A 27,759-nucleotide genomic window follows, 5' to 3' on the forward strand; every position below is an offset into this window, starting at 1 on the left:
CTAAATCCTCTGCCATACGTATAAAACTTTTTAACAATAATATTAAGCAAAAGAGATACATTTTAACACCACATGTCCGAGCCAGAGTCTGTTTATAAAAATGATAATAATTTCAATTGGACCAGGGTTGTGGGTGGAGATAGGTGGTTGGTTTTTCTGAGCAACATGAAATGCAGGTGTACTCAAACATGCATGAATCAATCGAAATACTGTTGATGAAGGCCCATCAAAACATGGTTAAAAGTTAATAAAAAATAGATTTGATACAATTTACATCTGTGGTTCCCAACCTTAGATGAGTGCCCCTAAGCTTTGTGCACACTCCACGTACTCCTAATAAGGATTCTAGCAAACACATTTACTATATTGTCAATTGTTAAAACCATTCCATCCAGTGATGTAAAATGTACTACAAAGCATAATCTAATAATTCTAATAATTCAAATATGATTGATTTTTACCTACTTTTCACACACAGGTTTACATGACTCTTTTCCTTATCAATGCTATTTCTAGCCTTCATTATACTTTCTGTTATCTTCTTTTGACACAACAATATATAATATGCAAACAACAATAATTTTAAACTGTGAATTTTTATGCTGTATTTTTTTTTTTTGAGACTCGTGGAAGGTAATGGCAAATGGGTATCCTAATAATAAACAAGTAATACCAAATTACATTTAAAAATAAAGTTATTTAATTTATTTGCATATTTTTGTTTATGTTATTGATTTATTTTATGATCTGGCAAACTGTTTAATTCATTCAACAAACCAATAATGTCAAATGAACAAACTGGACAAAAACTACAGTTGAGCTAGGTTACAGTGCACTAAAATGTACCCAATCAGATTTGCGAACAATGTCACGTGTCTTTGCTGGCCAATCAGAGAATCATAGGCTGCCATCACATTGAGTACACCCGGACACAGCTGAAAAGGAAACCTATTCGTCTAGACAGACAGGTTATTTTTGGTAATTATTAAGTTATTTTGTATTCGTAATTAAGATCAGGGCAAAGTATAGATGTTGTTATTTGTTTTTTAATTACCAGAAGTCATGAAAAGGCTCAAGCGAAAGAAACAACATGTTGAGGTGCACGAGAATGGCTTCCTCAAAACAAGAGGTAAGTCACAGTCAAATAATTAGCTTTAAAAAATAATAATACTACTTCTATTGTCTGATCACGAGTTATTATTAATTGTCTGTACATGTTGGTTGATTAGGGGTAGTTTAATGCGATTTATTTGTTGGATTAAGTGTAGTTTTAGGTGTATTTACATAACTTCTTTACCTTACAGTACTTGCTATCTTCACGTTGCTTGCTTGCGTGGCATGCTGTGCAGATGGCAGCCTGATCCTCAGATACAGCACTGATTAAGAATGTGTGCATTAAAGCTATTTAAGATTACACTGTCCTATGTGTTTCACTGCAGCTATTACATGCTTTTTATAAACGTTAAATGGGGTCTTTACAGTTTCAAAACATTTTAATGATCCACTTTCTATACCCTCATTTCAGAGTCAGAATCAGAAAGGGTTTATTGCCATTGTCAATGAACAAAATTCACAAACATAGGAACTTGTCTTGTCATTTATGTAAGTTTTAATTATTTGTGTTTTTAGATGCAGATATTGGGAAAAAACAAAAGTTAGCTGAAATTCACCAAGCCTTGAATTGGTAAGTATTCATAAACGGCTGTCATAATACTTTCATTTCTCCGTGCTATGTGTAAGTAACAAATACAGGAATTTGCATTGACAAAATTGTAATACACACATTTTTTCCACACATTTTCTCTTCAGTGGTTGAATAAGACTACTGGAAATGTGTACTAAAGTAAAAGTACATGGCTGAAAATGTTCAAGTACTGCTATCAGTAGCATAGTAGCATAAAGTATAAAGGAAAAATACTGTTCAAAATACTAAATATTAGCTTATTTACGCAATTTGGTAGTGTTTGAGATCTGCTCTTTATATCAAATGTGATCAATTAAACAGTTTAATTGAAACTTAAACTGAACTAAGTTGTTTTAAACCAAGTAAGGAGTTGAGACAGCCCTGAGACAGAATTATTGGGACTTGTGCTGTACTACATAACTCATATAATATTTAAATGTAACCAATTACATTTACGTGGCTATAAGAATAAGTACATGTTTAAAATCTACTCTAATAATACAATTACCCCCAAATTCTACTAAATTGCAGTAAGGTGAGGATTTGTAATTACTTTCTACCCGTGTTTTGCTGTCAGATATTTCCAGTGTCCACATGCCCCACTTTGCTCTTGAGCTTTGGGCATTTGAGTACATTCTTACCCAACTGGGACGGGCTCTCACTTGGCTAATCCAGTGTGCCTTTCCACAATTATGGTCAGTCCACAGAGACTTGCCCTCGCCGCACTAAGCTAATTTCACACGTGAAGATTAGTCACATGGGCCCAGCGGAATAATATAAAGTGCATCAAGACACTGGAGGCATCTGAAACTAAATGGAGAAGGATCCAGAGAAAAGTTTGCTCTTTTAATGTCACAAGCCTTGTCTGCAAATGTGTTACTCTTATCGGACTGTTGTTGACGTTTATACAGTGACCCAGTGGATATTGAGACTTTGAGGAGGGCAGCGGTCTGTAAAGGAGGATTGCTTACAGATGAGCTGAGGAGGAAAGTCTGGCCTAAACTACTGAACATAAACGTGTTTGATTTACCTCCTAAACCTGGTAATTACAATATCCTGCATATAACATATTGTAATGAACTGTGGGGTTTATGTTTGTGAATTAAGATTATGGTCCACAAACATGAAGATGCATTTATGTCGCATATGAAAACATTCTTCTGTCTTCATTCCCAAAACGTCTCTTGCTCCTTCATTCTGGATGCATTGTAGTTTTCCTCTATTTAACACCATCGATTTCATTTTCTATTTCTTATTGACCACTTTCCCAGTTGCTCCTTTAAAAAATGTATCGTTAAAAACAAACAAACAAACAAACAAATATATTTTTAGGCAAAGATGTGAGAGAGAACCACAAAGACTGCAACCAAGTGCTGCTTGACGTCAGACGGTCCATGAAGAGGTTTCCTAAATGTAAGTTTGTAGCATTATACAAGACATGATTTATTTTGCTGGCACTGTGATTCTGTTTTTCTGATCAGGCATGCCGGCTGCAGAGAGAGCAGTTCTTCAAGAGCAGCTCACTGACATTATATTGGATGTTTTAAAGCGTCATTCTCAGCTCCACTATTACCAAGGTTACCATGACGTAGCTGTCACTCTGTTGCTCGTGGTCGGAGAGAGGATGGCCCTCGCCTTGCTTGACAAACTCTCCATTTTCCATCTTAGGTAAACATTTCTTACACCATTTAGTTACTGCCTATTGATGTTTGCTCACATTTGATTATTTGTTTTAGAGACTTCATGGATCCCACCATGGACAGTACAAAGCATATTTTAAACTACTTGATGCCTATTTTGGAGCAAGTGGACACAGAACTCCACGACTTCATGCTGAGGTATGTGACAACCTAAAAACCAGCTTGTAAATGCAAGTGCAACTGTATTTACTGACCACTAGAGGGAGCCATAGTGTAAAAATATAACCTGCCCTGATACTGGACTCTTTTATTATTATAACAGATGGCACATTTGAGGTTTTTATATAGTTATTCAATCTATATAGTTATTCAATCATCCAATATTCAGCAATACACAGTTGGCAACATATAGTTAAATTAAGTATTAGATAATGAACAATTTCTAATGGTCTTGCAACAGTGTGATTCCCCTACCAGAGGATGTGCCTGCCTTTTTCCACCTTGTTGCTTATTCACAATTTATACACCGCAGAAAAATTACTCACTTAAACTACAATACTACTGTGTAAAGCCACCCAAAAACCCACCAAACTAGATATTGCACTTCGTAAAACCATCAGCTTCAAAAATAATTATTGGACAACTTTTCAGTTCACTTCAGCTTGTAGTTCCCTTCCTGTCTCACTGTCCCTATCCAATATTTATATGAACAACCGCTGACAGTCTGCAATTTAAACACAACTCTGTTCTGAGAGACGACTTACGACAGCAAAGAACAATGAAGACAGAGATCTCGTAGTAGTTTTATACAATATATGACAGGATAAAAGAAATGGCTTTAACTAAAAGATCTACAGTTTCATCTTAGATCAGTTGAAGATACAGTAGTAGCTACTGCATTAAAAATGAACAATGGACATTAAAATGTACTTTTAACTTTAACTTCAGAGATGAAAGATTGAACGATATTTAAGATTAGCCTTTACAAATGTACAGTAGTTCTGGACTCTTTTTAAAGCTACTTTCTATTTATTTTAATCATGGTCACACTTAATTTTACAGTTACTATGGAATAGCATGTCATTATTAAATGTCAAAAAGACATCAAATTACATGTTATTACTTTTTGTTTTACAAGGTGTTTTGTAATTGTAATCATTTTATTAGCCACTGGTTTGATACAATCAGACAAACCAATACAAATGTGATGTCAAGACATTTGGCGTAAATATGAATTTTGAATCTTGAGTGCATAATCTCTGTACAGCATGAAATATCTGGATATCTATTTTGTTTTATTTTGTCTTCTGTGATTCCTGTTTGATTTCCCCCTACAGAGCGGAGGTGGGCACCATATTCGCCCTGTCCTGGCTGATCACATGGTACGGCCACGTCCTGTCTGAGTTCAAACACACCTTGAGACTCTACGACTTCTTCTTGGCTTCTCATCCTCTGATGCCCATCTACCTCGCTGCTGCGGTGAGGACACCACAGGAAAGAGAATTACTGAGAGAGAAAGAGCGAGTGGAGCTTGTTGTGTCAGTAATCCAGGACACTTCACGCTGAGCACCAAGAAGTCTCTGAACCAGTTAATTAGCCAGTCCTAATGAAGAAACTGAAAGGAGAAGGTGCGGGGAAGAGGAAGGGATAAAAAGGGCATTGCGTTATTAGAAACGTACCAAGCAGAGCGTTAAAATGGATTTGCGGGCGAGGAAAAACATGATGTATTTTATTTATTTCATAACACGGTGGGGGTTGTGTTTCTGGCTCTGGGGGGTGTCTGGTCACTGCACTCAAAGAACGAATGGTTGGACTTTGATAACGTTTTCAGATATTCAACATATAAGTGACCAAAACAAATATATTACAAATTGCAAGATGGGGCTTAACGATACAAAGTAAAGCCACAAGGGGTCAGTAAAATATCAAATCATTACTTGTTGGTGTGGAATCTGGTCATTAGGTGGTATTTTAATCTTTAATACTTCAAACACATTTAGCCCTGAACTAGATAATCCATGTTGATGCAATTTAACAGCAAGGTGCATTTGTACATTTTCTACAGTTTCTACAAAGAGCTGCACATTCCTTGTTGGGGCTGAACAATTTAGGACATCAAAACATCAAATTCTGATAAGCTTTGTGATTAGATTTGCGATTTTTAAATTTGAATGGTACCATTTCGTTCAAAGTGCTCATGTTAAGGATTTCCAGGGGCATTAATATCCAAGAAAAACTTAAATATGAACATTCTGAACTAATACAAGAATTATATGTATGTCACAACATGTTTGTAGAGGGATAAACTTCAGGGTTTTGGTGTGAAAATGTTCTTAAATATTTGCAGTCCTAGCGATTTGCTAATTGCGATCATTCAATTTGAGATTTCGATTTAGCCCTATTGTATTTGGTGCGTAAAAGGATGCACAATTTGTTTGTTTTTTCCTTTCTCGTTCATTTTCTGAAGGATTTGTCTGATCTTTATTGAGCGCAATTGTGCACATATTGCCTGGTTGTTGTTGTTGTTGCTGCTGCTGCTGTGGATGTCAGCTCTTTAGTGTCTATTTGCATGTGCGTGTCTGTGAGTAGGGGCTGGGCAGAGGGAGACTTTGTTTGAAGTGTGAGAAAAAAACAACAAAGCCAAATGTAGACCATGTTTCCTCCCAGGCTACAGAGTACAGCGCTCAGCATGGGGGGGTTAACTCTTCATCTGCCTAATTCACCGCTAAGCCCCACTTCTGCCTCAGCGGAAGCCCACAAACACACTCGTATCCAGGAATCTAATTTATGTGTAAAAATCCTGTGTTTCATCTTTCCACAGGCAGACATTGATCCATTTTCACACTTGCTTAATATGTTCTTTGGTCTGTTACTAACCTCTCCAAAACCATAAGCTGAAGGCAAACACATTTGGCAGAGCAGCCCTGTTGCAAAGAGACCCCATGTGAAGCCTCTCTGATCCAAAACATTCACAACAGGTTAATGATCTGTAAGATACTGGTTCTGATCAGGGCTATAGCCTGTCTGCTGCATATAAGTGCAAGTTAAAGTACCAGATTTTTACTCGGTATGACCCAGATGTAGATTGTGATGTTGCTTGAGGACATCCTGTTGGAGTACAATAACAGAAAAAATATGATCTTGATCAAAAACACTCCATGTACACGTTTCTTATATGTTTTTGCAGTGATTCTTGCTTTGCCTGAGTCATAAAACCTCTTCTCTCAGCACATGGCATGTTCTGGAGTCTGTGTATTGTCCAGTTAATGATTATTCAGTTACAAAATTAGTTGATTATTTGCGATTCATTGAGTAACTTGCTTCAGCCCTAAGACCACTGTTTATACATTATTTACTTCTATTGCAATTAAGGTAAGACATTTTCTAAATTAACCATACATAAATGAATACACTGATCTATAATATTAAATGCTCAGAAATCAAACCGGAAAAGAAACACATTAATAGAACATATTCTCATATTTCCTGAGTAGATTGTGATTGGCCTTGATCAGAAACATGTGATAAAATCAAAGAAACTATGATTTTTTTTTCAGAAAATAAAACATTCCAAACGGCTCATGGAGATCCTCTCTAAGTTAATCAAGGTGCTCATTGAAAACTGGGAGAACACGTTTACAAGAAAAAGCAGGAGCTGAGGCAGAAAAAGGCAGCTTTCTTCAGGGGGAATTTGTATCAAGCCTTTATCCATAGAATTGTATTGCAACAACATCGTACATTTTAAGTGGTTTCTCTCTAGTTTTTGTATGTTCAAATGCAACTGAACCTGGAGCGGATTTAAACATGAAAAATAATGCGAATTTATGCGCGAAACTCCGGGGTGACATCTCTCCACGTTTCATCTTTTTGCTCAGATCGTTTTGCACCGAGAGAAGGAAGTGAAGACCACAGAGTGCGACATGGCTATGGTCCACCACCTCCTGTCCCGCATCCCTCAGGACCTCCCGTACGAGCTGCTCATCGCCCGGGCGCAGGAACTCTTTGACCAGTATCCCCCGTCTGTTCTGGCCAAAAAGGCAGCTCTGCAGTCTAGAAAGAGGTGAAGCAGTTTAAGCTTTTAGGATTATAAAGCACATGTTGTCTCCGAATCACTGCTTCCCTTTTCGACCAATGGGACCTGGTTTTGTCCTTCCCTCCGGCATTGGTTTAAAATGATGATGTAAAGCTTGAAGGTGAACAATGTATAGCTTTGTTTGGAATGTTCCACAGTTTGGCATTAAATGTATCGGTCTATTTATTCAGTTACAGTTCTTATAAAGAAAAGAGTGAGCATTGCCACACAGATCTGACCAGATGGATACGTTTAAAGCCATATTGTGGAATATCCCAGGCAAAGTAAAAACATCTCCACGGAGACGAGCAGGTGGCGGACCTTGCACCAGAAAAGTTAAAGTTGCACCTTTAAGTCGGTCTCACTGTCACGCAACTTGTTTTATTGTATTAAACTAAGTAGGAAAAGATATTAATGGAAAAGGAACAAAAATTACAACAAATAATTCACAATGTTCACTTTTTTATCACATTTTAAATAGGAAACTTAAACCTGAAAAAGCACTAATGATCTCCATGCTTAAAAACAACACACCTCTCGTCAAAGTCCCTGTTTGTTTGGTTGTTTGTTTGTTTGTTTCATTCAGACTTGCAGATGACACGATTCACTTCTCAAATTCACAGCGACCACACACACTAAAACAGGAGCTGTGCCTGTTGCTCATATCCTTTCTCCTTCCTCCTCCAGTCTGTCCGTCAGCACTTTCCAGGCGTTCCAGCTCTCCACTCTGCACCAAAGACCAGACTCTGTCCTTCAGCGTCTCACTAAAAACACAGGCTCCTTCTCCAGACACGGTAACAAACCTGCTCTCACACTCTCACTGTCCGGAAAGCTTTGTCCACAATGTGTTTCATTGTCAAATTGCGCTGGGGGATGTAATAGCCTCTTTTATGATCCTCCCTGTTACATTTCTGTCACCAACACCTAGCTTTGGTCAGGCAATGGGCCATCTCTGCGCCCCATTTAACACAGGATTGTGCCACCATTTTAGGATTAGTTGAAATGAAGGCCGGACAAAGGTAAGCAGCAAAAAGCGACATAATATAAATCAGTGACATGAATTCAACCCAATATTATTAAAGTGGATTTTTTCCGCCATATGTTTTGCGCTTTGACGCTAATGTTCAAAGATCATCTATTGTTGCTATAATATTGATCGTAGTGATACAAATTGCAGGCCCTCATTATAAATTCTCCAAATGCGAAACAATGTCATGTCTTGGAGTGCTACAGCAATAGTAATGGTTTCTTCTGACCTTCTCCAAAGTCCAAAGATAAATTAGTAACTTTAATCTAATTTTAGAACAGTGAAGGGAATAGTGAAGGTTTAATGTTATTGTATTTATATGTAGATTTTGGTGTAAATCGACTGTTAACTTCCATCTAATAAAAGCTTTAAGGCAATAAAGTGTAAAGACATGTGCAAAAACACAGTCTGTGCGTCAATCTCTTATGGCAGGATATATATAGCTCGGAGGTTGGGAGTCCAGCAGCCTCATCCCTGACAAGAATAGATGAGTAAAGATAAAATAAATCCAGACGACGATATCTTCTTAAAGCAAAAGTACAAAAAACACGTCCTATTATTGTTTAGTGAGTCAATACATTGTGCAACTGTTAAAACCAATAGTGGCAAAGTCATACTAGTTTAACAAAATAATATTTCCACAATAGCTGTTTATATACTTTTGAAAATGGTAAATTTACCTCAAAACAAGGTAATAATAAATTCATCCTGCACCACTATCTCTGCCCCCTGTGGGCCAACCAATAACAAGTAAACACATGTTGCTTTGCCCCTTCCAAACAATCAAGTGCACTTTTGAATATGCCCGAGCTCAACAAAGGATGCTGCATTCTCATAGATATTGTCAAAGTCTTATGCTATTGTCACAAATACATCAAAATATGTCGAATCGTTTTCCCTCCAGGCAAATGAGTGCAATTTTAAAAAAAAGAAAAGAACGATGCACATTATTCTTTGCATTTCCCAGTGAATTCAATTAGTCGCGTCCGAAATGAAATGCGTAATGGACGGACAGAAGACTGATATACGTAAGTGCCTCCTGACTTCACTGAGGCAGACAATGGCCCAGCAAAATGGCTTTGATGGGGCCAATAGAAATGACAGAGTGAGCGACAGTACCGTTTATTCCACGTCTAATAGAGAAAGCCCAAACTATAATCCACCAAACCTCCCCCTAATGTTGCCTTGTTTATGGGTTTTCCCTGCTCGCATTAGCTCAGAGTCTATATGTGGCAAGCAGATGTTTTTTTTCATTTACTGCTGAAGATATTGAGAAATAAGCACTGGAAAAGTACAGTCACATCATTTTTCTTCTTTAATTAATGTTTGTTTACAGGTATACAGCTTTTATATTTGTGATAAACGTGCACTTACTTATGCTTGGGGGTCCACTACCTGCTTGTCTCCCTGGAGATTCTATTACTTTCCCTGAAATGTCCCACAAAGGTCCCTGAAATTATCAAATGTGTCTAGAATTTATTTATTATTTTTATTGCTCAAAAATCACTGCCCCGGTTGTCTCTATGGAGAGAAGTTTAATGCCACACTGTGGAACATTTCAGACAAACCAATAATCTCCATGGAGACAAGGAGGTGGCAGACCCTCCACCAGTTACACAGTGCACCTTTCCTTTAACTTGCTATTTGGTCTTTAGAGCTTCCGAAGAGTGCACACGCTTTTTTGCTCGCTCCGCTTGCTATCGCTGTTTTCCTTATTTATTTTGCTTTTTAATCAGTTTTTGTCTTCCAAACATTTTTGCTTTAGACTTTTTCAAGTAAACCAAGGATTTTAAGAACATTTTTCCAGTTTTAACGACATATCTAACGCCAGCGACATGTCCGGGAGAAGAAGGGAGAAAGACTGTGAACGCTGTCGGAAATATCAACAAGAAATTAATGAGCTGAAAACACGGATATTTGTTTTGGAATCTGAAAAAGTTCTTCACGATACCATTCCTGTGTCAACCGATGGTAAGAAGAGCACACTTTTTACAAGAAAAACTGCTACTTTCAACCTAAACCGCAGTGACTCTGTGTCGTTTCCAAAACTGTCTAAAAAACAGAAAGACCAGGCTGTTTCTTGGAACAAACTTGGAGCAAAGCCTAAACGATACAAAGATAACGTGTCACCTAAAATACAGCTCACAAACAGATTTTTACCACTTTCAGAGATGGAATTAAATGAAAAAAGGAAAGATGACGTGGCCAAAATACAGCGAGGAGGATCTGTGCCAGGAGCCAAGGTCACGCAGATTGTTTTAGTTGGGGACGGCGCGATAAGTCACGTGACGCATGAAAAGATAAACACACATTCTTTTCCAAGCGCCACTGTTTCTGAGATAACGTCACTCCTTCCAAATATTATGGCTAAGCATGGAGGAGCTAAACAGCTGATTGTGCACGTGGGTGCAGTGGACATGCGGCGGGAACAGACTGAAGTTTTGAAAAAAGACTTCTTGAAGTTATTCGACGTGCTTGATAAAATGGAAATCAAAACATTCATAAGTGGACCTCTTCCAAACATCGACAGGAGGATAAACAAGTTTAGCCGGCTTCTTCAGCTGAACGCATGGCTGTCCAAAGAGTGTTCCCCGAGAGGACTACACTACATTGATTCACTATCTATTCTAGAAACGAGAGGACCTGTTTAAGAGAAATGGCCCCCACCTATGCAGAGGTGGAGTGAGGGTGCTGACAGAGAACCTGCTCCACGCTCTGAGGCATTGGACTGGGCCTGGACAGGGTCCTGAGCAGATAGTTAGAGAAGAGAGGAATGAGAGAAGAATTCCTGCTCCATCAGCCAGAGACCGAGCCAATGTTTCAACATCAAAAGCACCACAACCTCAGCCTCCACCAAAGGATTCATCAGCAGCTGCTGCTCCACCACCACCAGCAAAGGATTCAGCTCCAGCTGCTCCACATTCACCTCCACCGCCTCCAGCAAAGGAACAATCTTCAAAGGCCTTGGACCCATCTGTGACAAGCCCAACAACATCCCTGTCATCGCCCCTGCCTTCACACCAGCCCTGGGTTCCCCCTGCAACATCTACTCCCACTAAAGATTCATCATTCTCCTTCTCATCTCCACTCTCACCCATGGACCTTCCCAGCCATTTTGAAAGTCTGATCAAATCAGGCATTAAGATGGCTCCACTCACTCCCAATATAGCAAGGGCTATGTCAATACTTATCAACTCTTCCCTGCACAAGCCGACTACACCAAAAAAAGCCCCACCACCCATCCCCCCTCGCCTCTCACCTGGTCCCAAACTCTCCTTGGCTACAAAATCCCCACCACCCATCCAACCTCGCCTTTCACCTGGTATCTCCCATAGCTAGGATGCACTGGGTCTCAGCGTTGCCGGGACTTATTGTCACATTAAAAATCAAACCAACCCGGGGCCCTATGTAAAAAGAGCCCCCCCTAGTGCTATTTCTGTAGTCACATCATCACACAGATGGAAAAACAAAATGCGAGTCAGGCCCAATCTGAGAAATGTGATTCATATTCCCTGTGAAAAGATAAAGCCCAGTCCCACTGAAACTAGTCTGAAACTTGCTGTGCTAAATGTCAGATCCTTATGTAACAAATCTCTCTTAATTAATAATTTGATTTCTTCTTATAATCTTGATTTTATGTTTTTAACTGAAACATGGCTTGACAAAAACACAGGAAATGTAGTTCTGATAGAATCTGCTCCACCCAACTTTAAGTTTGAATCTGAAACACGAGAAAACAAAAAAGGGGGTCTGTGCTGTCTTTAGAGATGAAATAATTACCCGCAGGTTGTCTTTTGGGGTGTTTTCATCATTTGAGTATGTATCCTTTAAAAAGGAGCTAAAACGGTCTCCATCCATTCTCTTCATTGTTTTATACAAGCCTCCCCAGCACTGCCAAAGTTTTATTGATGATTTTACTGAGATGCTTTCAGTCGTATGCACAGACTTTGATGGTTTGGTCATTACAGGTGATTTCAATGTGCATGTTGATAATATTTGTGACAGAAACGCTAAAGAGCTTGATGCTGTCCTTGAAACCTTCAGTCTTACTCAGCATGTGAGAGGCCCCACCCACAGCAAAGGACACACTCTAGATCTCATAATTACAAAGGGGGTAAATATTTCAAATGTTAATGTGATCGATGTTGCTCTGTCTGATCATTTCTGTGTCTTCTTTGACCTGTCTGTTTCTCCCAAACCTCCGGTTGGTCCTGCAGTTGTTCAGAGGAGACACATAAGTGATGGCACAGGTGCACTGTTTATGGAAATGATAAACTTTGAAAATGTCTCATGTTCTAATGTAAATGATTTGTTGAACTCTGTTACATCTAGTGTTTTGAATGTTCTGGACACCATCGCCCCTATAAAGGCTAAACTGGTTAAAAATAAGCAGAAGGCGCCGTGGAGAAATGATGATTCGGTCAGGGCACAGAAAAGGGAGTGCCGCAGGGCCGAACGAAAATGGTGCAAGTCAAAGCTCCAGGTTCAAAAAGAGATTTACAAAGAAAAGCTGAACATGTACAACCTAATCTTATGTAGAACTAGGGAAAGATATTTTTCTGAAATAATTGGAAGCTGCAGTAACAACTCGCGTGTCCTGTTTGCCACAGTAAACAGATTAACAAACCCTCCAGCTCAGCTGCCGTTAGAACTCATTTCCACATCCAGGTGTAATGAGTTTGCATTATTCTTTAATGACAAAGTTCAGGGCATTAAAAATGCTATAAATCCCACAATGCAAAAAATTACCCTAAAACCACCAAGACACTTAGAGCTCACTCACTTTGCATCAGTAACTGACAAAACTGTCCATGAGATCATCACCAGTCTGAGTTCATCTACATGTTGCCTCGATGTGTTACCCACCAGATTTCTAAAGTCTGTGCTGAACAGTTTGTTAGCACCATTCACTCACATAGTTAACATGTCGCTTCAATCTGGAACATTCCCAATGTCTTTGAAAACTGCGGTCATAAAGCCTCTCCTAAAGAAGAGCAGTCTTGATGCTGCAGTACTGAGTCATTACCGGCCCATCTCTAATCTGCCATTTTGGGGCAAAGTCCTTGAAAAGGTTGTTTACCAACAGCTCACAGATTTCCTCTTAATAAACAACTCATTTGATGTTTTTCAGTCAGGTTTTAGACCTCATCACAGCACTGAGACTGCTCTTGTCAAGGTGACAAATGACATCCGCCTGAACACTGACACGGGCAAAGCCTCAGTCTTAATTCTGTTAGATCTGAGTGCTGCTTTTGACACTGTCGATCATGGGATCCTCTTACAGAGACTAGAGGACTGAGTGGGCATCACTGGCACTGCCCTAAACTGGTTAAGGTCCTATCTGGAAGACGGGAAGTACTTTGTTGAAATTGGTAGCTGTGTCTCAGACCACATGACCCTGACCTGTGGAGTGCCCCAAGGGTCAGTCCTGGGTCCCCTTCTGTTCAACCTCTACATGCTGCCGTTAGGTCAGTTGATACGCAGTGAAAATGTGTCCTATCACAATTATGCAGACGACACTCAGATCTATGTTTCACTATCGGCAGGTGACTATGGACCAGTAGATTCACTGTCACTGCATCCAACAGATCAGTTTGTGGATGCAAAACAACTTTCTCCAGCTGAACTCAGACAAGACTGAAATAATCGTTTTTGGCCCACAGAAACAAAGAGAAAGTGTTAGCGGTCACCTCCAGAGTCTCGCTCTAAAACCTACAAACCAAATTAGAAATCTGGGGGTAATAATGGACTCAGACTTGAACTTTAATAGCCACGTCAAATCAATAACATCAGCAGCTTTTTACCATCTAAAAAACATTGCCAAAATCAAAAATATAGTGTCAAAACCAGATTTAGAGAGACTTATCCACGCGTTTGTCTCCAGTAGATTAGACTACTGTAACGGCCTGCTCACTGGTCTCTCCAAACGAGCTGTAAAACAGCTGCAGTACATCCAGAACGCTGCTGCTCGGGTCCTGACTAGAACCAGGAAGTATGATCACATTAGTCCTGTTCTCAGGTCTCTGCACTGGCTCCCTGTGGCTCAGAGAATAGACTTTAAAGCAGCTCTGCTTGTGTACAAGTCTCTCCATGGCCTAGCACCAAAGTACATCTTGGATATGTTAGTGCCATATGAACCATCTCGGACTCTGAGGACCTCAGGGACCGGCCTCCTGCTGGTGCCCAGAGTCAGGACTAAACATGGGGAATCTGCGTTTCAGTTTTATGCAGCTAAAATCTGGAACAGTCTTCCTGAAGATGTGAGACAGGCTTATACTCTGACAATGTTCAAATCTAAGCTAAAAACAGTTTTGTTTAGCTGCGCATATGACTGAAAGGATTTTTTCTTTGCACTCTTCTCTTTTGTTTGTGATTTTATTAGTTTAGAAAATCAGTTGGATTGATGATTTTTAATTTAGTTAATTTTATTGTATTTCTGTAATTTCTTTGTGATTTTAATGCATTTTTCCTGCTGTGTGAAGCACTTTGAATTGCCTTGTGTATGAAATGTGCTCTACAAATAAACTTGCCTTGCCTTGCCTTGCCTATGTTACTTTAAGTTGAAAATAAATATCTTCTTATCCATGTGACATTTCAACAAAAATCTGATTTATAATATAATATAACTAATCATTAACTAATGTTTGATAATCATTTATTAGTCATGAACCAAAAATTTACTTTAGTGAAATAAGTAAATTAAATCTTCGGCGCCTGTTGGAACACCCTGTAAAAGTACTCGCTGTACCTGATTTTTACTGTTTTGAAATGTGAAAAACAAGAGTAAAAACTATTCATGTACCCAATTTTTTGCTTGTGATAAAGTATCATCTGTTTTGCCCCATTACAGAGATATTGTAAACGTGCATTCTCTGCATCTATTAATGGAGCGTTTTGTTCCTCTGTGAAGCAGGAAGTGCGCCGTTAGCATGCTAATGTTTGTTAGCTTTACCCTGGTTGACAAAAAAGAGTTGTGAAAAATGCTTATAAACTGATCACCATGAATATTTAAAATGCTGGGAATGCATTAGGAAAGTGAACGACACCACAGTTTAAAATGAACTAGTTCTGTTCTTCATGTTTCAAAACAGTAAGAATCTGGTAGAGCGTCTTTAGATATAAGGCCTAAAAAACATTTATAAATGTTCCATTAAAGGCGGTATGGACGATTTTTCGGTGATTTGAGAACGCAGGTGGAAGTGCGCATGCGCACTCCCCCGTGCGGACTGATACAACACACACGTGCGTTTGTTTATCAGCGCAACGGAGCGCATCACATCTCTCGTCTCCCGTAGATTTCTGTCCACTTCTGCGTCAGCTCAAACTGTCTTTCTCAGTCTTCATTTTGCCCCGTACACTGAGGGAACTATATTATGATAGATCCATGCGCTTAGGCACGCGGAAACGTGGGTACGAGCCTGACGCGGCTGCAGGTGAGCGGTAGGTGCGTTTTATGATTGATACGTGGCAGGACAAATGATTTATCCACGCTACGAGGAAATATGACAAAAAATTTGCTGAAAAAAATCGTCCATACCACCTTTTAATACGAACAAGCTTCAGTACAATTTTCCAAAATATGACAGTTAACTTAAATATATTGTTTGGAGTTAAAAAGGTTTTAAAGTTGTTTATTTTTTCTTTATGCCCCACCCCTGTGCTCCATGTGTATCATCACTATGTTGCTCATTGTTTACTGTCACCACACAAGTCTTTATGAATCCCCTTGACCTTGTCATGTCTCCTCTCCTCTCCTCTTACCCCCGGCCCCCTCCCATGCCCCATAGCCTCTGCCAGCTCCAACGTGGCCCTTCTGCCCCGGGACTCCTCGGCGTGGGGGCGGGGCAACAGGGTGATGAAGATGGCGGTGTGGGGGCTTTCGGCGACACTGGGAGCGGCCGTGTTCGCTGTGGCTCAAACTGCGATGGACTGGGGGCCGGAGGTGTTACTACAACTGTTCTGACTGTGACGCGTTGTGACAAATGAATTTAAAAACACACAAACAAACAAACTCTGGGGGCCGGTGCACAGGTGGTCAAACTGCCAAACAGGTTGCTGCTACTTGTTGTGAATGAACTGCCTCAAGGGGGGAGCCGCAGTTAGGGCCTAATGCAAAGCAGTAGCAGGGTTTTCATCACCTTATTTTAATGCACATGTTGTATCTTAACAGACTCAAAGAGACGGTATGGGCTATGCAGCTAAGTTATTGATTTTCAGTTCTGTCTACATTTTATTCTCATTAATTGGTTTATCATTTTTTCCCGACGAGGAATTCAATTTGGACATAAGAACCAGACTATACAATTTAATGAATGAAACGTTCAATTGTTTTTAACAGAATATCTTTCTAGTTTTGCCGTGTGTATGTGGGACTTCGCCCGTTATTCCTTGTGCCTCTGTCAAAATATATAGACCCTTCCTAGAGCGACGTGTTTAGAATAGTTGCACACACAGCCTGGTACTAATATAAACGGTCTATCCCATTCGTTTTAATGAGGCAGCGAAATAAACGCTAACCATGCATAACTATGCTGCTGGGGTTCCTCATGTGTTGTCAAGTGGTTGTCAGTTGCCCTGATTTTACATAGTTTGTGATGGTTGGCGGCTAACGCTATTTCCCTAATTGGAAAAGACTTATAGCCAACATATGGAGCGGTACCGGCCTTTATAACACAGCACTTTTGTTAACAAACATTGGAAGGGTTTATAGATTTATTTAGTTTCAAAATAAATTGGCCTAATCTGTTACATTTATAGCTTACCTGCATCATGACCAAGTCCATTTCACATTTTCTGTGCTTCTTTGATGTCTGTAAAGATGATTTTATGAACTATTTAAAAATAATATGCTTCACATTTAGCATTTTGTAGGCCATTTTTTTTAACGCGCCCCTATTATTTCTTTGTTAGTGGTTTATTTGGCTGATCATTCACATTTGCACATGTTATTTTTACGTTTTACTTTTGTGGGATCAGGCGCCACATCCCGGAGTCAAAAGTGCTCGAGCTGCCGGTGCGATGACACATGAATACAAATTATTTAAGAGCAGCGTTTTCTGCTGAAAGCCTAGAGTTATGAGTGAAGAAAAGCTTACAGAAATTGGAGAGACCTTGCCTGCCAGCAATGGGAATTAATTGCTTTAGGTGTCAGCAAGTTACACTGCTAAATACAGTTGGCATCAATGCTTCCCCATCCCAAGCAGGGACAAACCGTATTGAAAGCCTTATTTTAATTGGTAGATTTTCTTATTTTTTCCCTGGCTTTTTCCTTGCACTTGTGGCTGAATGAACACAGGCGTCAGTACTTTTACGTTGTTAAATATTTAGTAGTAGTGCTGAACATACATGTCAACAAGAGCAAGTGCAAATTCAAAAGTAGATTTTGTGTAGGCGTTTCTCAATTTTCATAAGCAACAATGATTTTGTCAGGAATAAGTCATTTGAGCCTTTTAATGTTATTGATTTTTTGTGTGTGTAATTTTATTAATAGGAACAGACTTCCTACCTAAGCTTTATTGCCCTTAAGCGTTCGGACATCAGCTTATTGAGTGCGTCCTAACCTGAAAGCAGAATATTAATAATACAGACACATGCATACACTATGTAAAAAAACACAGTCATTTGTTCAGGTCAGCGCCGACTTAAACGCTGAAATATTTAGCAGCTTTTACTTCATCGCTTCAAACGACACAACACTGTTCAGTCCACTGTCCTGACATGCAACCAACGCTAATGGCAATCTTTCACTCATGAACATTTTTAAACGCAATAATTATACATGCTTCGTTAGTCAATACATGCAGAATTAAATCAACCGTACGAGTCAGTAGTGAGACAGTATTTATTGACAGGTACATTTATGGAAATATTTATTATGCATAATCTTATGTTTGGTGCTTTAAATATGATAAACACATGTCTAGCTTTCATTGTTTATTGGATTTTCAAACCTTTTACAGAATTCAGGGACTAACATATTCTCGACTTAAAAGTGAGCTTATTTTAAGTCACAAAATATGTAAAATGAATCATAATTTTAATTGCAGGGAGAAACTTAATACAGACTTGTTATCTTTTGTTGCTTTTACGGGCATGTAGTTTTAGTTACAGATACACAATAGCCATTATAGCCGGTGGTGCGAGGTTTGCCAGAGCTTAATGAGAATTTAATTTCAGCCCACAGCGCTTGGCTTTGGACCTATTTCTAGTGCATTTTTTTTTTTTTTTAAATATTCTCCTCACTCATACATCTACACCTGTCACTTGTCTTAGAAGATCTACACCAACTTGATTGATGAGTACATTAAATATGATGGAAAACAAACTTTATCAAAATGGTTAAACGCTTTTTAAATGTTTTACAAGAATAGAAAAATGGATTCAGAAAAAGCTAACTTTTTTCCCATTTGTTTTATGTTTTACCATGTTTTTGCCATTTGTCCAAAGATTTGTTTGCGTTTTACACTTAGAAACCAATGTAATGTACTGACTTGTCACGGTATAGTCACACAAATTCTGTAACTCAACAAACGTTTGTCCAATCAGGAATTTAAAACATGGATTTGGCATCTAACATGACTTTTGATCAACTTTTTAATATATATTTTTTCTTGTAAATTGGAACAAGTTCAATCGGTTGTCTACTGTTGTGTGACGAGTTCGCCTCACAGTCAACTCCCGCTGGGCTGACGCTCGTGGGACGTAACTCAGGTTCAAATCCCCCAAAGACGATATATCACCAAATGCTTATATAAATGGTTTAGGGTCACTGGGAAATTAATGCATGTTTCAATGTAAATGGTACAGATTGTGGTTTTAAACATATCAAGCTTTTTGCACCTTAATGTAATGTGTGGAGAAATAAATGTTTTTTTTGTGTGTGTGTGTGTATGTGTGTTCTATGTGTGTGTGTTGTATGTGTGTGTGTGTGTGTGTGTGTGTTGTATGTGTGTGTGTGTTTTATGTGTGTGTGTGTGTGTGTGTGTTGTATGTGTGTGTGTGTGTGTGTGTGTGTGTTGTATATGTGTGTGTGTGTGTGTGTGTGTGTTGTATGTGTGTGTGTGTGTGTGTGTGTGTGTGTTGTATATGTGTGTGTGTGTGTGTTGTATGTGTGTGTTGTGTGTGTGTGTGTGTGTTGTATGTGTGTGTGTGCGTGTGTGTGCGCGTGTGCGTGCGTGCGTGCGTGTGAGAACAATGAATAAATGAATAAAAAAATGAACAAACATGTTATATCTGTATCTGCACTAACAGGAACTCTTGTAGACAAATTCAATATCTTATAACCAAAGTGCCATATTTGGTCACAAACTAGGTATGTTATAGTTCAAGAATTACTACTATATCTGAGAGATCAATTGCCGGCTCTCAACAATTTGCTGAATGTCCTTCCTTCTCTTCACATGCTTCTACACAATATTTTCCATGTCAAAAAAAGATTACAGACCAAAAACCTTGAAAGAAAATGATAATTTATAGATTCTATCTTTGCTCTTCTGGTCTGAGCCCTCTCTAAAATTGCACTTCTATCTATTTACCTAATATTTGTTGAATTACATCTTTTAGACTATTAATTGTACTATTACCGATACATTTTATACCCTTAAAGAAACCCCCCTTGTACAGCTGTTGCCTTTCCTCTCCCCTCTGTGTGAATCTCCACTCTCTTGTGAGAAATTAGGTCAGAAACGTGTTTTTATGGTGCACATCTGTCCGTCTAACCCCGGGGGAGAGGAGCAGGGGCAAAACAGCGGCGGACGCAAAGGGATGGAGCGGCCAGGCGAGGGTTAAACACCAGGACGTCCAAGAGCGAAGCCTGATACTGTAGCCAAAGACATCTGGTGGGCGGCAGTGCAGAGGTAGGAGAGGTGTTTAAAGTTGAATTTAAGGGCAGTCTCTGGAGATTCACAGGGAGCCTAATGAGCTGTGGTGAGGGTATGAGTCAAGAGCAGATGTGGCCATGGTTTATGCTTCTTTCGATCTGTCCACTAAAGTTACAATCCTAATTTTAAAGCAGGAGATCTTAACGCACAAGACTTGAGCTTGTCGGCTTGTGTTGGTAAATGCAGCCTTTGATTTGGCGTTTTGTAACAGTTGCATAAGACGAGCAACAATGGGCTCAGAGTGAAGTCATTAAGCGACAAAGTGTGCAATTTGGCTTAAAGCTTCCTATCAAAACATGTGGAAAAGAACAGGAAAGTGCACGGGGTAGATACTTTGGGGGGAATGGATTCTATAAAAACTAAAATTATGATAGGCCTTTGCCATCACATTCACACCATCTCAATGTTGGATTTGAGTTTTCTTTTATATTATTTCCATACTTTTACAAGTTTTGTCAACCTAATTACAATAGATCACGTTAGTGTCTAAATTATGAATGGTTTATGTGCATTTGATGTACATCTCTAGATTGTAACCAAATAGACATGCATTATACTTCTTTTATAGTAGTATAATTTAACGACTGTAAACATCCACTTGGAGTTAATTTGCAAAAACAGACCGCTCAGTTATGAAAATGTCTTTGTTAAGTTGTTTTTGTTCTTGTTACCATCTTCTATATATATTATTCATAACAGTAGAGATGAATAAATGTGGTTGTCTTGGATGAAATCACATTTTATGACATTGAAATAGATTTAGCCGTTTGAAAACACTGCAAAACAAAACCTCAGATTTTTTCAATATATATTTTTTTCAAAACTTTCTTATCTCTTTTTGCTAATGGAACTCATGCCAAATCTGTTTTAGATCAACTCACACAAATCCTAAGCACAAATCTAGCCTTAATATTCCTGGTTGACTGACGCACCAAGACATTTCAACATGCCAGTGTTTTTCATCATTAACCTGCAGTGTGTGATGTGGCTGTGAGCGCTCATTTAAAAACACATGGCACAGACTGTTGCACGCCAAAGTCGAGCGCTGGACTGGAAGTGTGTGCGCAGAATGGAAATGTGTGCGAGCGTCGGGCACACTGGGGACAACAGCTGCTCGGGGCTCTGTCTGACGTGAACTCTCCCCAGTGACACTCAGAATCAAACAGCCAGCAACAGACTGCACTAACAAGAGCACAGTACCTCTGCTACTTGGGAGAAAAAATACTTATACACGTTGTTTTTTTTAAGATATAACTGCTCTGCGTAATTGTGCCAAGGTAGTTTCTATACAATTTCAAAAAGATTACAACTTTTCTAACTTGGCTTTGATTTTGTGTTGCATCCTTTCATGTAAGGGGACATATAGGTCATAACTGAGCATTTACCTCTGAACTAGAAGCCAATGCACTCCGGATTAATAGGAAAAATACAAATGTAGAACAATGGTCCCCACATTAAGTATTTAAGTAAGCTTTATTTTCAATACTATAGTTGTGGTTATTAGTCTTGATTTATCTTAACATTCTGCTGTTTTTATTTGTTTTAAATAATTTTGTTCTATTTTTTTTTTTTTTTTTTTTTTAATAAATAAATAAGAAAAATAAAGCATGGACAAAGACTAACCGGTAATTCATAATGAACAAATGGTTAATCAAGAATTCAGACTTTTTAACTAATTAACACCCTCCTGACCCCTTAATTAAGTACGGTACCTACTGAGCCTAAATCTTTCTTAATAATTTATGAATTAGGTCTTTGTTCATGTTTTATAAAAATTATCATGTAGTTATTACAAAATGCATTATTTCGTTATTAACAAGAGCAAAAGTGCCGTTCATCTCACTTTGAAAACAAAAAACAAAAAACAAAGAAAAAATGATCCTTTTTTGAATATGGCATTTGTTCAAACTCCCCAAACTTCATGTTTTTGTGCGTTTTTAATTGATTAACTTGATCTCGGTCTCAGAGGTCTGCGAGCGACTGGAAAGATGCCAATCTGTTAATTAATACGGCGCACAGTAATGTTTCAAATATTCATGAAAATCAATGGTAATTACCCAGAGAAAAGTGACATTTGGGGATCATCACAGTTTGTATTAAACTGATGCCCTGATTAAATGAAATTGATGACATTAATATGCCTTGTGTGCCTCTAATTTAGACAAAAAGCAAAACCAAATGGCGAGACAAAAAGCTGTTTGATTCTTGTTAGCGGTTTGTTGTTGAAAAAGATTGTGGAGCTGGAGGGAGCAGACAGCGTGTTTCACTTCATCATGTTAGAGTTCTTAGGCACAGACTCCCTTCTGTAAATGTTATCCAAACCATATGCCTAAAAATGCCATTTTAAATGCAACATATCAATGAATCTGCATCTCTCAGAATCAGAATCAGAAAAGGTTTATTGCCATTGTTAATAAACAGAATTGACAAACATAGGAACTTGCTTTGGTGATACAGTGCAACATAAAACAATGAACAATGATAAAACCACCTATATAAGTCAAAAAAAAATTATATATCTGCTAAAGGATACAAATTAGAATTGGCACACATAGGAACTTGTCTTGGCGTTAGGTGAAACATAAAACAATGAATAATAAAATAATAATAGCAACATCTATAGAGTCAAATATGGCATTTATGAATGGAAAATAATTTACTAATAAAATAAGGTAAAACATTTTAAATAAACTTAAAAAATAATCTTGATATGTACACAGATATTTACACAAATTTAATTTACAGATGGTTGGAAATAGTGCATAAAGTGAACAGTGCATGAATAGTATTGGTAGAATAACTAGTTAAAGTGACAGGTTAAGTGTGAGTTCAACGGCAGAGGGAAAGAAACTGTTCTTGTGGCGAGAGGTTCTGGTCCGGATGGACCGTAGCCTCCTGCCTGAGGGGAGTGGCCTCCTGCCTGAGGGGAGTGGCCTCCTGCCTGAGGGGAGTGGCCTCCTGCCTGAGGGGAGTGGCCTCCTGCCTGAGGGGAGTGTCCAGGGTGAGAAGGGTCGGCTGTGATCCAACCTGCTCGTCCCAGAGCTCTGGAGACGTACAGTTCCTGCAGAGATGAAAGTCTGCAGCCGATCACCTCAGCAGAGGCACAATGCGCTGTAGTCTCTGTTTGTCCCTGGCTGTGGCTCCAGCGTACCACACGGTGATGGAGGAGATGAGGATGGACTCAATGATGGTCGTGTAGAACTGCACCATCATCTGCGCTGGCAGCTTGACTTTCCTCAGCTGCCACAGGAAGTACATCCTCTGCTGGGCCTTCTTGATGACGGAGCTGATGGTGGGCTCCCACTTGAGGTCCTGGGTGATGGTGGTGCCGAGAAAGCGGAGGGAGTGCACAGTGGTGATGGGGGAGTCTGTGATGGTGAGGGGGGGTTGTGGGGCTGTGACTTTCCAAAAGACCACGATCATCTCCACTGTCTTCTGAGCGTTTAGCTCCAGGTTGTTACCTCTGCACCAGGACACCAGCCGGACAGACCTAGCCTTGTTAATGTAAAAACAGACCGCGTTGCCTCGTGTTATTCTCCCGGAGAGATCCCTTTGTCTGTCGGTGCGGAGCAGCTGCAAGTCCTCCAGCTGTACGGTACAGCCCGGGACAGATTCACTGAGCCACGTCTCTGTGAAGCACAAGTGTCTCATTCTGTCTCAAAAGGACTAATTCCGCAGCAGATGCTAAAAAAACTGTTGCAGTTCTGATGGTTCAGAGCTCTTCACAAGGTTTAAGCGCTGACACACAATTTACATACAAAAACAGGCTAAATAAAGTGCACCGAAACACCAGGGCATCCGTCTGCGGCACTATCTTGGATTGTAGAGGCCACTTCGTCTCCGTTTGTGACAGAAAATCATTATCCTTTTAACAGTAATTTGTATAATGTCATTTGGCAGAAATGTTATGCCAGAGGCCCTCTCTGTCACAATACTCAGTTGGTACAATACATTAAAGACTACCTTGTGTTTCAGGATCAGTCATTATACTCTGACCACCACCAGGGCACCCAATTTTTATCATCCTAAACAATGATAAAAACTGAGTGTCTACACATCATATGCTGTAGCTCTGAGACAAATGCACTAATCCAGGAGATTTTGTTTCTTTTGACATCATAAATACCTTTGAGACCCGTTACTGGTAGTTTGTGTTTTCATGCTGACCTCCAACAAACAATGTAACATCAATAAAAGCATCACCTTGTTGACCTTGCACACATTTCTATCAGAGCATACAATCAGTTTATGAAAAAAGGCAGAAAGTGAACTGAACTCTTATCTCATAAATTGTCATTGATACATTTATAAAATCAATTCTTGTTTGTTTTTTGGTTGGCATAGGTGCACTTCTATTGACTGGCCCAGCAAAACAAAGACGCTTTGACCGTGTAACATTTAATTTAGTGTGATGCTTCATCAATCACAGAGCCTTATAAAGCTGGACTTGGCCATGTGGACACAATGTCACGCCTGCCCCGGCTCTCCTTTTGTCTGCTTCTCTTTATATCCCCCTCTCTCTCCTCCAGCCTTCACTCTGTCATGGATCACAGAACATGTCCCAAAGTGTTTTACAGGCTACACACGTGCGGCAGGTCCCTGCATGCTGATGCGACCCAACCTTGTACTGTACATGTGAACATGAGACTCCTCTGTGCGCGTGGGGCCCTAAGCTCTCCACGCATGACGCCTTCCTCTGTTGTTACCTTGAACGTCGCCACCCAGAATGAGATGTAGTGTATTCAAATTCGCATGTTCATGAGTAATGGGTAGAAAAGCCATTTGCGAGGACTAAAACGATGCATAAATCCTTTCGTGGAGCACAATTCAAGTGAAGCTGAGGTCAAAGTCGACAATGTAGAGGACGCTTAGCCAATCACAAACACCTTTACATCAATAGCTTAATAGCAATGGATACTCTTTGTGGAATAAAATGCTGATATTCTGCTATTGTGAACTTTGAAATGGGTCAAATTGCTTTCACCTTGTAGCGCGATAAAGAAGCTATCATTACGAGTGAATCGGTGATAACCCAGGGGTCTCATTAGCTCAGAGCAGGGCCAGTCTGTACAGCTGGATTAATACCCGATATACTTATTGCAGAATGTGTGCGTTTGGTTAAGTGTTTTTTCACCTCTGGAGACTTAGCCCCTGTAGCTTTGGTAGCTGACCTCTCGTCCTCTAGCCCACCTGACACCCCCACGAGCCCACGACCTCTCACGACCTCACCTCTGTTTCCATGGACACCAGAGGAATTAGGAAGTGTCCCAGCAGCTTTATGGGCCAGTCTGTGAGATGATCAGATGGGGGACAGTGGTCAAAGGGTTTATTGGATATGGGATGAGAAAAGAAATGTAACTTCTGTGTTACAACAGGTCCCCTTAATGATATTCTCGCTTTAACTTTTATGTGTTATTAAGTTGGAGAATCCGAAATGCGGTTAGTAAATTTGTGTCTTTAGGTACCAACATAAACATATTTTATTTGTTCAAGTTCAACGTAGCAGGATGATACTGAAAAAGTTTGCATTGTCTTTTTTCCCCAGTTTGGAGTAATGAAGGAACCAAGCCTGCTCACTGTAAGAATGCATGTTTTTCAACATCATTTGTAGCCATAAAAACACCCGTAATAGTATAAACGTAAGAACCTCAAGGCAAGCTATTCTTTTTTTCAGTTACATGGAGAAGCCCTCAGTACATCGCAGACCTGTTGACCCCATCCTTTGCCAGTCTAGCAACAAACTCAATGCAAGGAGATAAAATGTGTCCATTTTAAAGATACAACAATATCCTCTATGCCATTTGCTGACAAAACGTTCACTTTCAAATCCCTCTATTTCCCTTTCCTGTGTAATTGTTTGTGCTTTCTGCAGAACAGCTCTTCTCTCTATGCCATCTTTTTATTTACGCTTTTTGCCCCATCTCCGCTGACTAATTTAAGACCTGTCATAACTAAATCATGGCATCTTGTTAATCTTTCAAACTAGCTGTGAGTGGTCCACGTCTCTTGAAGCTTACACCCATTATATCATATCCACATAATCTAATTTACCCACAAACACTATGGGGTCAGACTTTAGCGAGAGGAGGCAAGTCAATTTTATGCTTCAATTGGATATGTCTGGGTTTATACACACATACTCCATGTAGTCACTACTTTGGGTGAGAGTGAAACAAGTTTTATGACATGAACGGATCAATTTGTCTTAAGTCTCGAGAATCTATCTTGTGTCGTCCGTTTGAAAATGCCTGGCAAATGTCAACAAGCGTGCAGTCGAGTACTTTCTCCACAGCGATGACTTGAAGTGTGCTTTTTTTCTCTGTGTAAGAAATATGAATTTGTTGTTAAATGTCAAGAAGTTGGCAGTGTAATGGCCATGCTGACAGATGATCCATAAAGCTGTAAAGTGATTGGTGGAGACGATCTCATTCATTCTGATGCAAGTGTCACGTTAGAAGTGCGGCAGAGTGTGGAGTATTACTTATGTTACGACGAGGAGGTAAATCTGCTTACAGCATCACATAACAGGGGGCTGAAGGTTTTAGGGCACAGAATACTGGCTCTGTTGGACAAGCCATTTGGTTAACTTTGCCTTCCTTGAACTTTGAAGAGGAACTGCATGTAAAGAATGACGGAGTACCACAGGGTTCAGTTGTTGCCCCATTTATGTTTGTAACTGTCTTTACTAAAATAGACAGCTGGAAAAGACCGATCTGACAAGTCACAATTCCTATTGGTTAGTTTATTTTAAGGCATAATAAGGTGTGAATCCAAATGAAAAAAAATGCAAAGCTGTTATGTGATGGATAAACCAAAACATTTTATACAAAAATGTTTTATACATAACATTACAAGTTAGCATATTTTCTATTTTGGAATCATTTCACATTTCATTTTTTTCAAATACCCTGGTTACTGGTTACTCAAATCTTGACAAATACACTTAAAGACTTATTTTAACACAATAGCGTCCAAATATTGTTATTATAATAAGAAAATATATGTAATGAGATTTTTTTTCTTCTTCTATATTACCCACTCTTAATTTGCAATCATTATTTGCCCATTAAAACGTACTTTGCATTTTCACATATTAGTAGAAAGTCACAATTGGTGCAGTATTTCCAGATTTCAGTGAATACCAGCTTCAGGCTCTCTGGAAGCCACAGCCTTAAAGCTGCACATAGGCAGTTTGAAAAGAGATTGAAGAACTTTTAAAGGACAGCGTGAACGTAACCCTAAAATATAGTGAACAAATGGCTCTGTTACCATCGGCCTGGAGAAGACTGATGTAATCGACTTTTGGAATTTCTAAATGAGATCCACACTTCATTAGACCCAAAATGGCTGACCACAGTGGGGCACGTAGAAATATGGAGGCAATAATTGTCTAAAATTCATCTATCAAAAAGACTTCAACCAAAGACTTGTCAATGATAAGAGCTTAGCATTATTCA

General features: G+C 39.3%; 2 protein-coding genes across 8 annotated transcripts in view; both read left to right on the forward strand.

Moving 5' to 3' along the window:
• rplp1 (ribosomal protein lateral stalk subunit P1) overlaps positions 1 to 27,759 on the forward strand; it is a 264,746-nt gene that overhangs the window by 192,678 nt on the left and 44,309 nt on the right. Inside the window, exon 4 of one of the 7 annotated variants that reach the window (XM_072447904.1) lies at positions 11,193 to 11,202. The exons of 4 other annotated variants lie outside the window; for them this stretch is intronic. In XM_072447904.1, the coding sequence (XP_072304005.1) occupies positions 11,193 to 11,194 (2 nt within the window). In that variant the 3' untranslated portion in view covers positions 11,195 to 11,202. Of the gene's footprint in view, positions 1 to 4,963; positions 4,977 to 10,269; positions 10,282 to 11,192; positions 11,203 to 27,759 lie in introns of those variants that run through there. 2 more of the 7 variants (XM_072447922.1, XM_072447901.1) reach the window with 2 other exon arrangements.
• On the forward strand, positions 932 to 19,304 carry LOC140361968 (TBC1 domain family member 20). Its single transcript, XM_072447935.1, has 10 exons — positions 932 to 1,129; positions 1,630 to 1,684; positions 2,596 to 2,726; positions 3,017 to 3,097; positions 3,166 to 3,352; positions 3,421 to 3,522; positions 4,662 to 4,803; positions 7,200 to 7,384; positions 8,084 to 8,190; positions 16,211 to 19,304. The coding sequence occupies exons 1-10, from the start codon at positions 1,063 to 1,065 to the stop codon at positions 16,384 to 16,386; spliced, it is 1,233 nt and encodes a 410-aa protein (XP_072304036.1). The 5' UTR covers positions 932 to 1,062; the 3' UTR covers positions 16,387 to 19,304.

The sequence above is a fragment of the Eucyclogobius newberryi genome, unplaced genomic scaffold, assembly GCF_026437365.1.
Source record: "Eucyclogobius newberryi isolate DKJ021-1_F unplaced genomic scaffold, fEucNew1.0.hap1 SCAF_16, whole genome shotgun sequence".
NCBI classification, from domain to species: domain Eukaryota; kingdom Metazoa; phylum Chordata; class Actinopteri; order Gobiiformes; family Gobiidae; genus Eucyclogobius; species Eucyclogobius newberryi.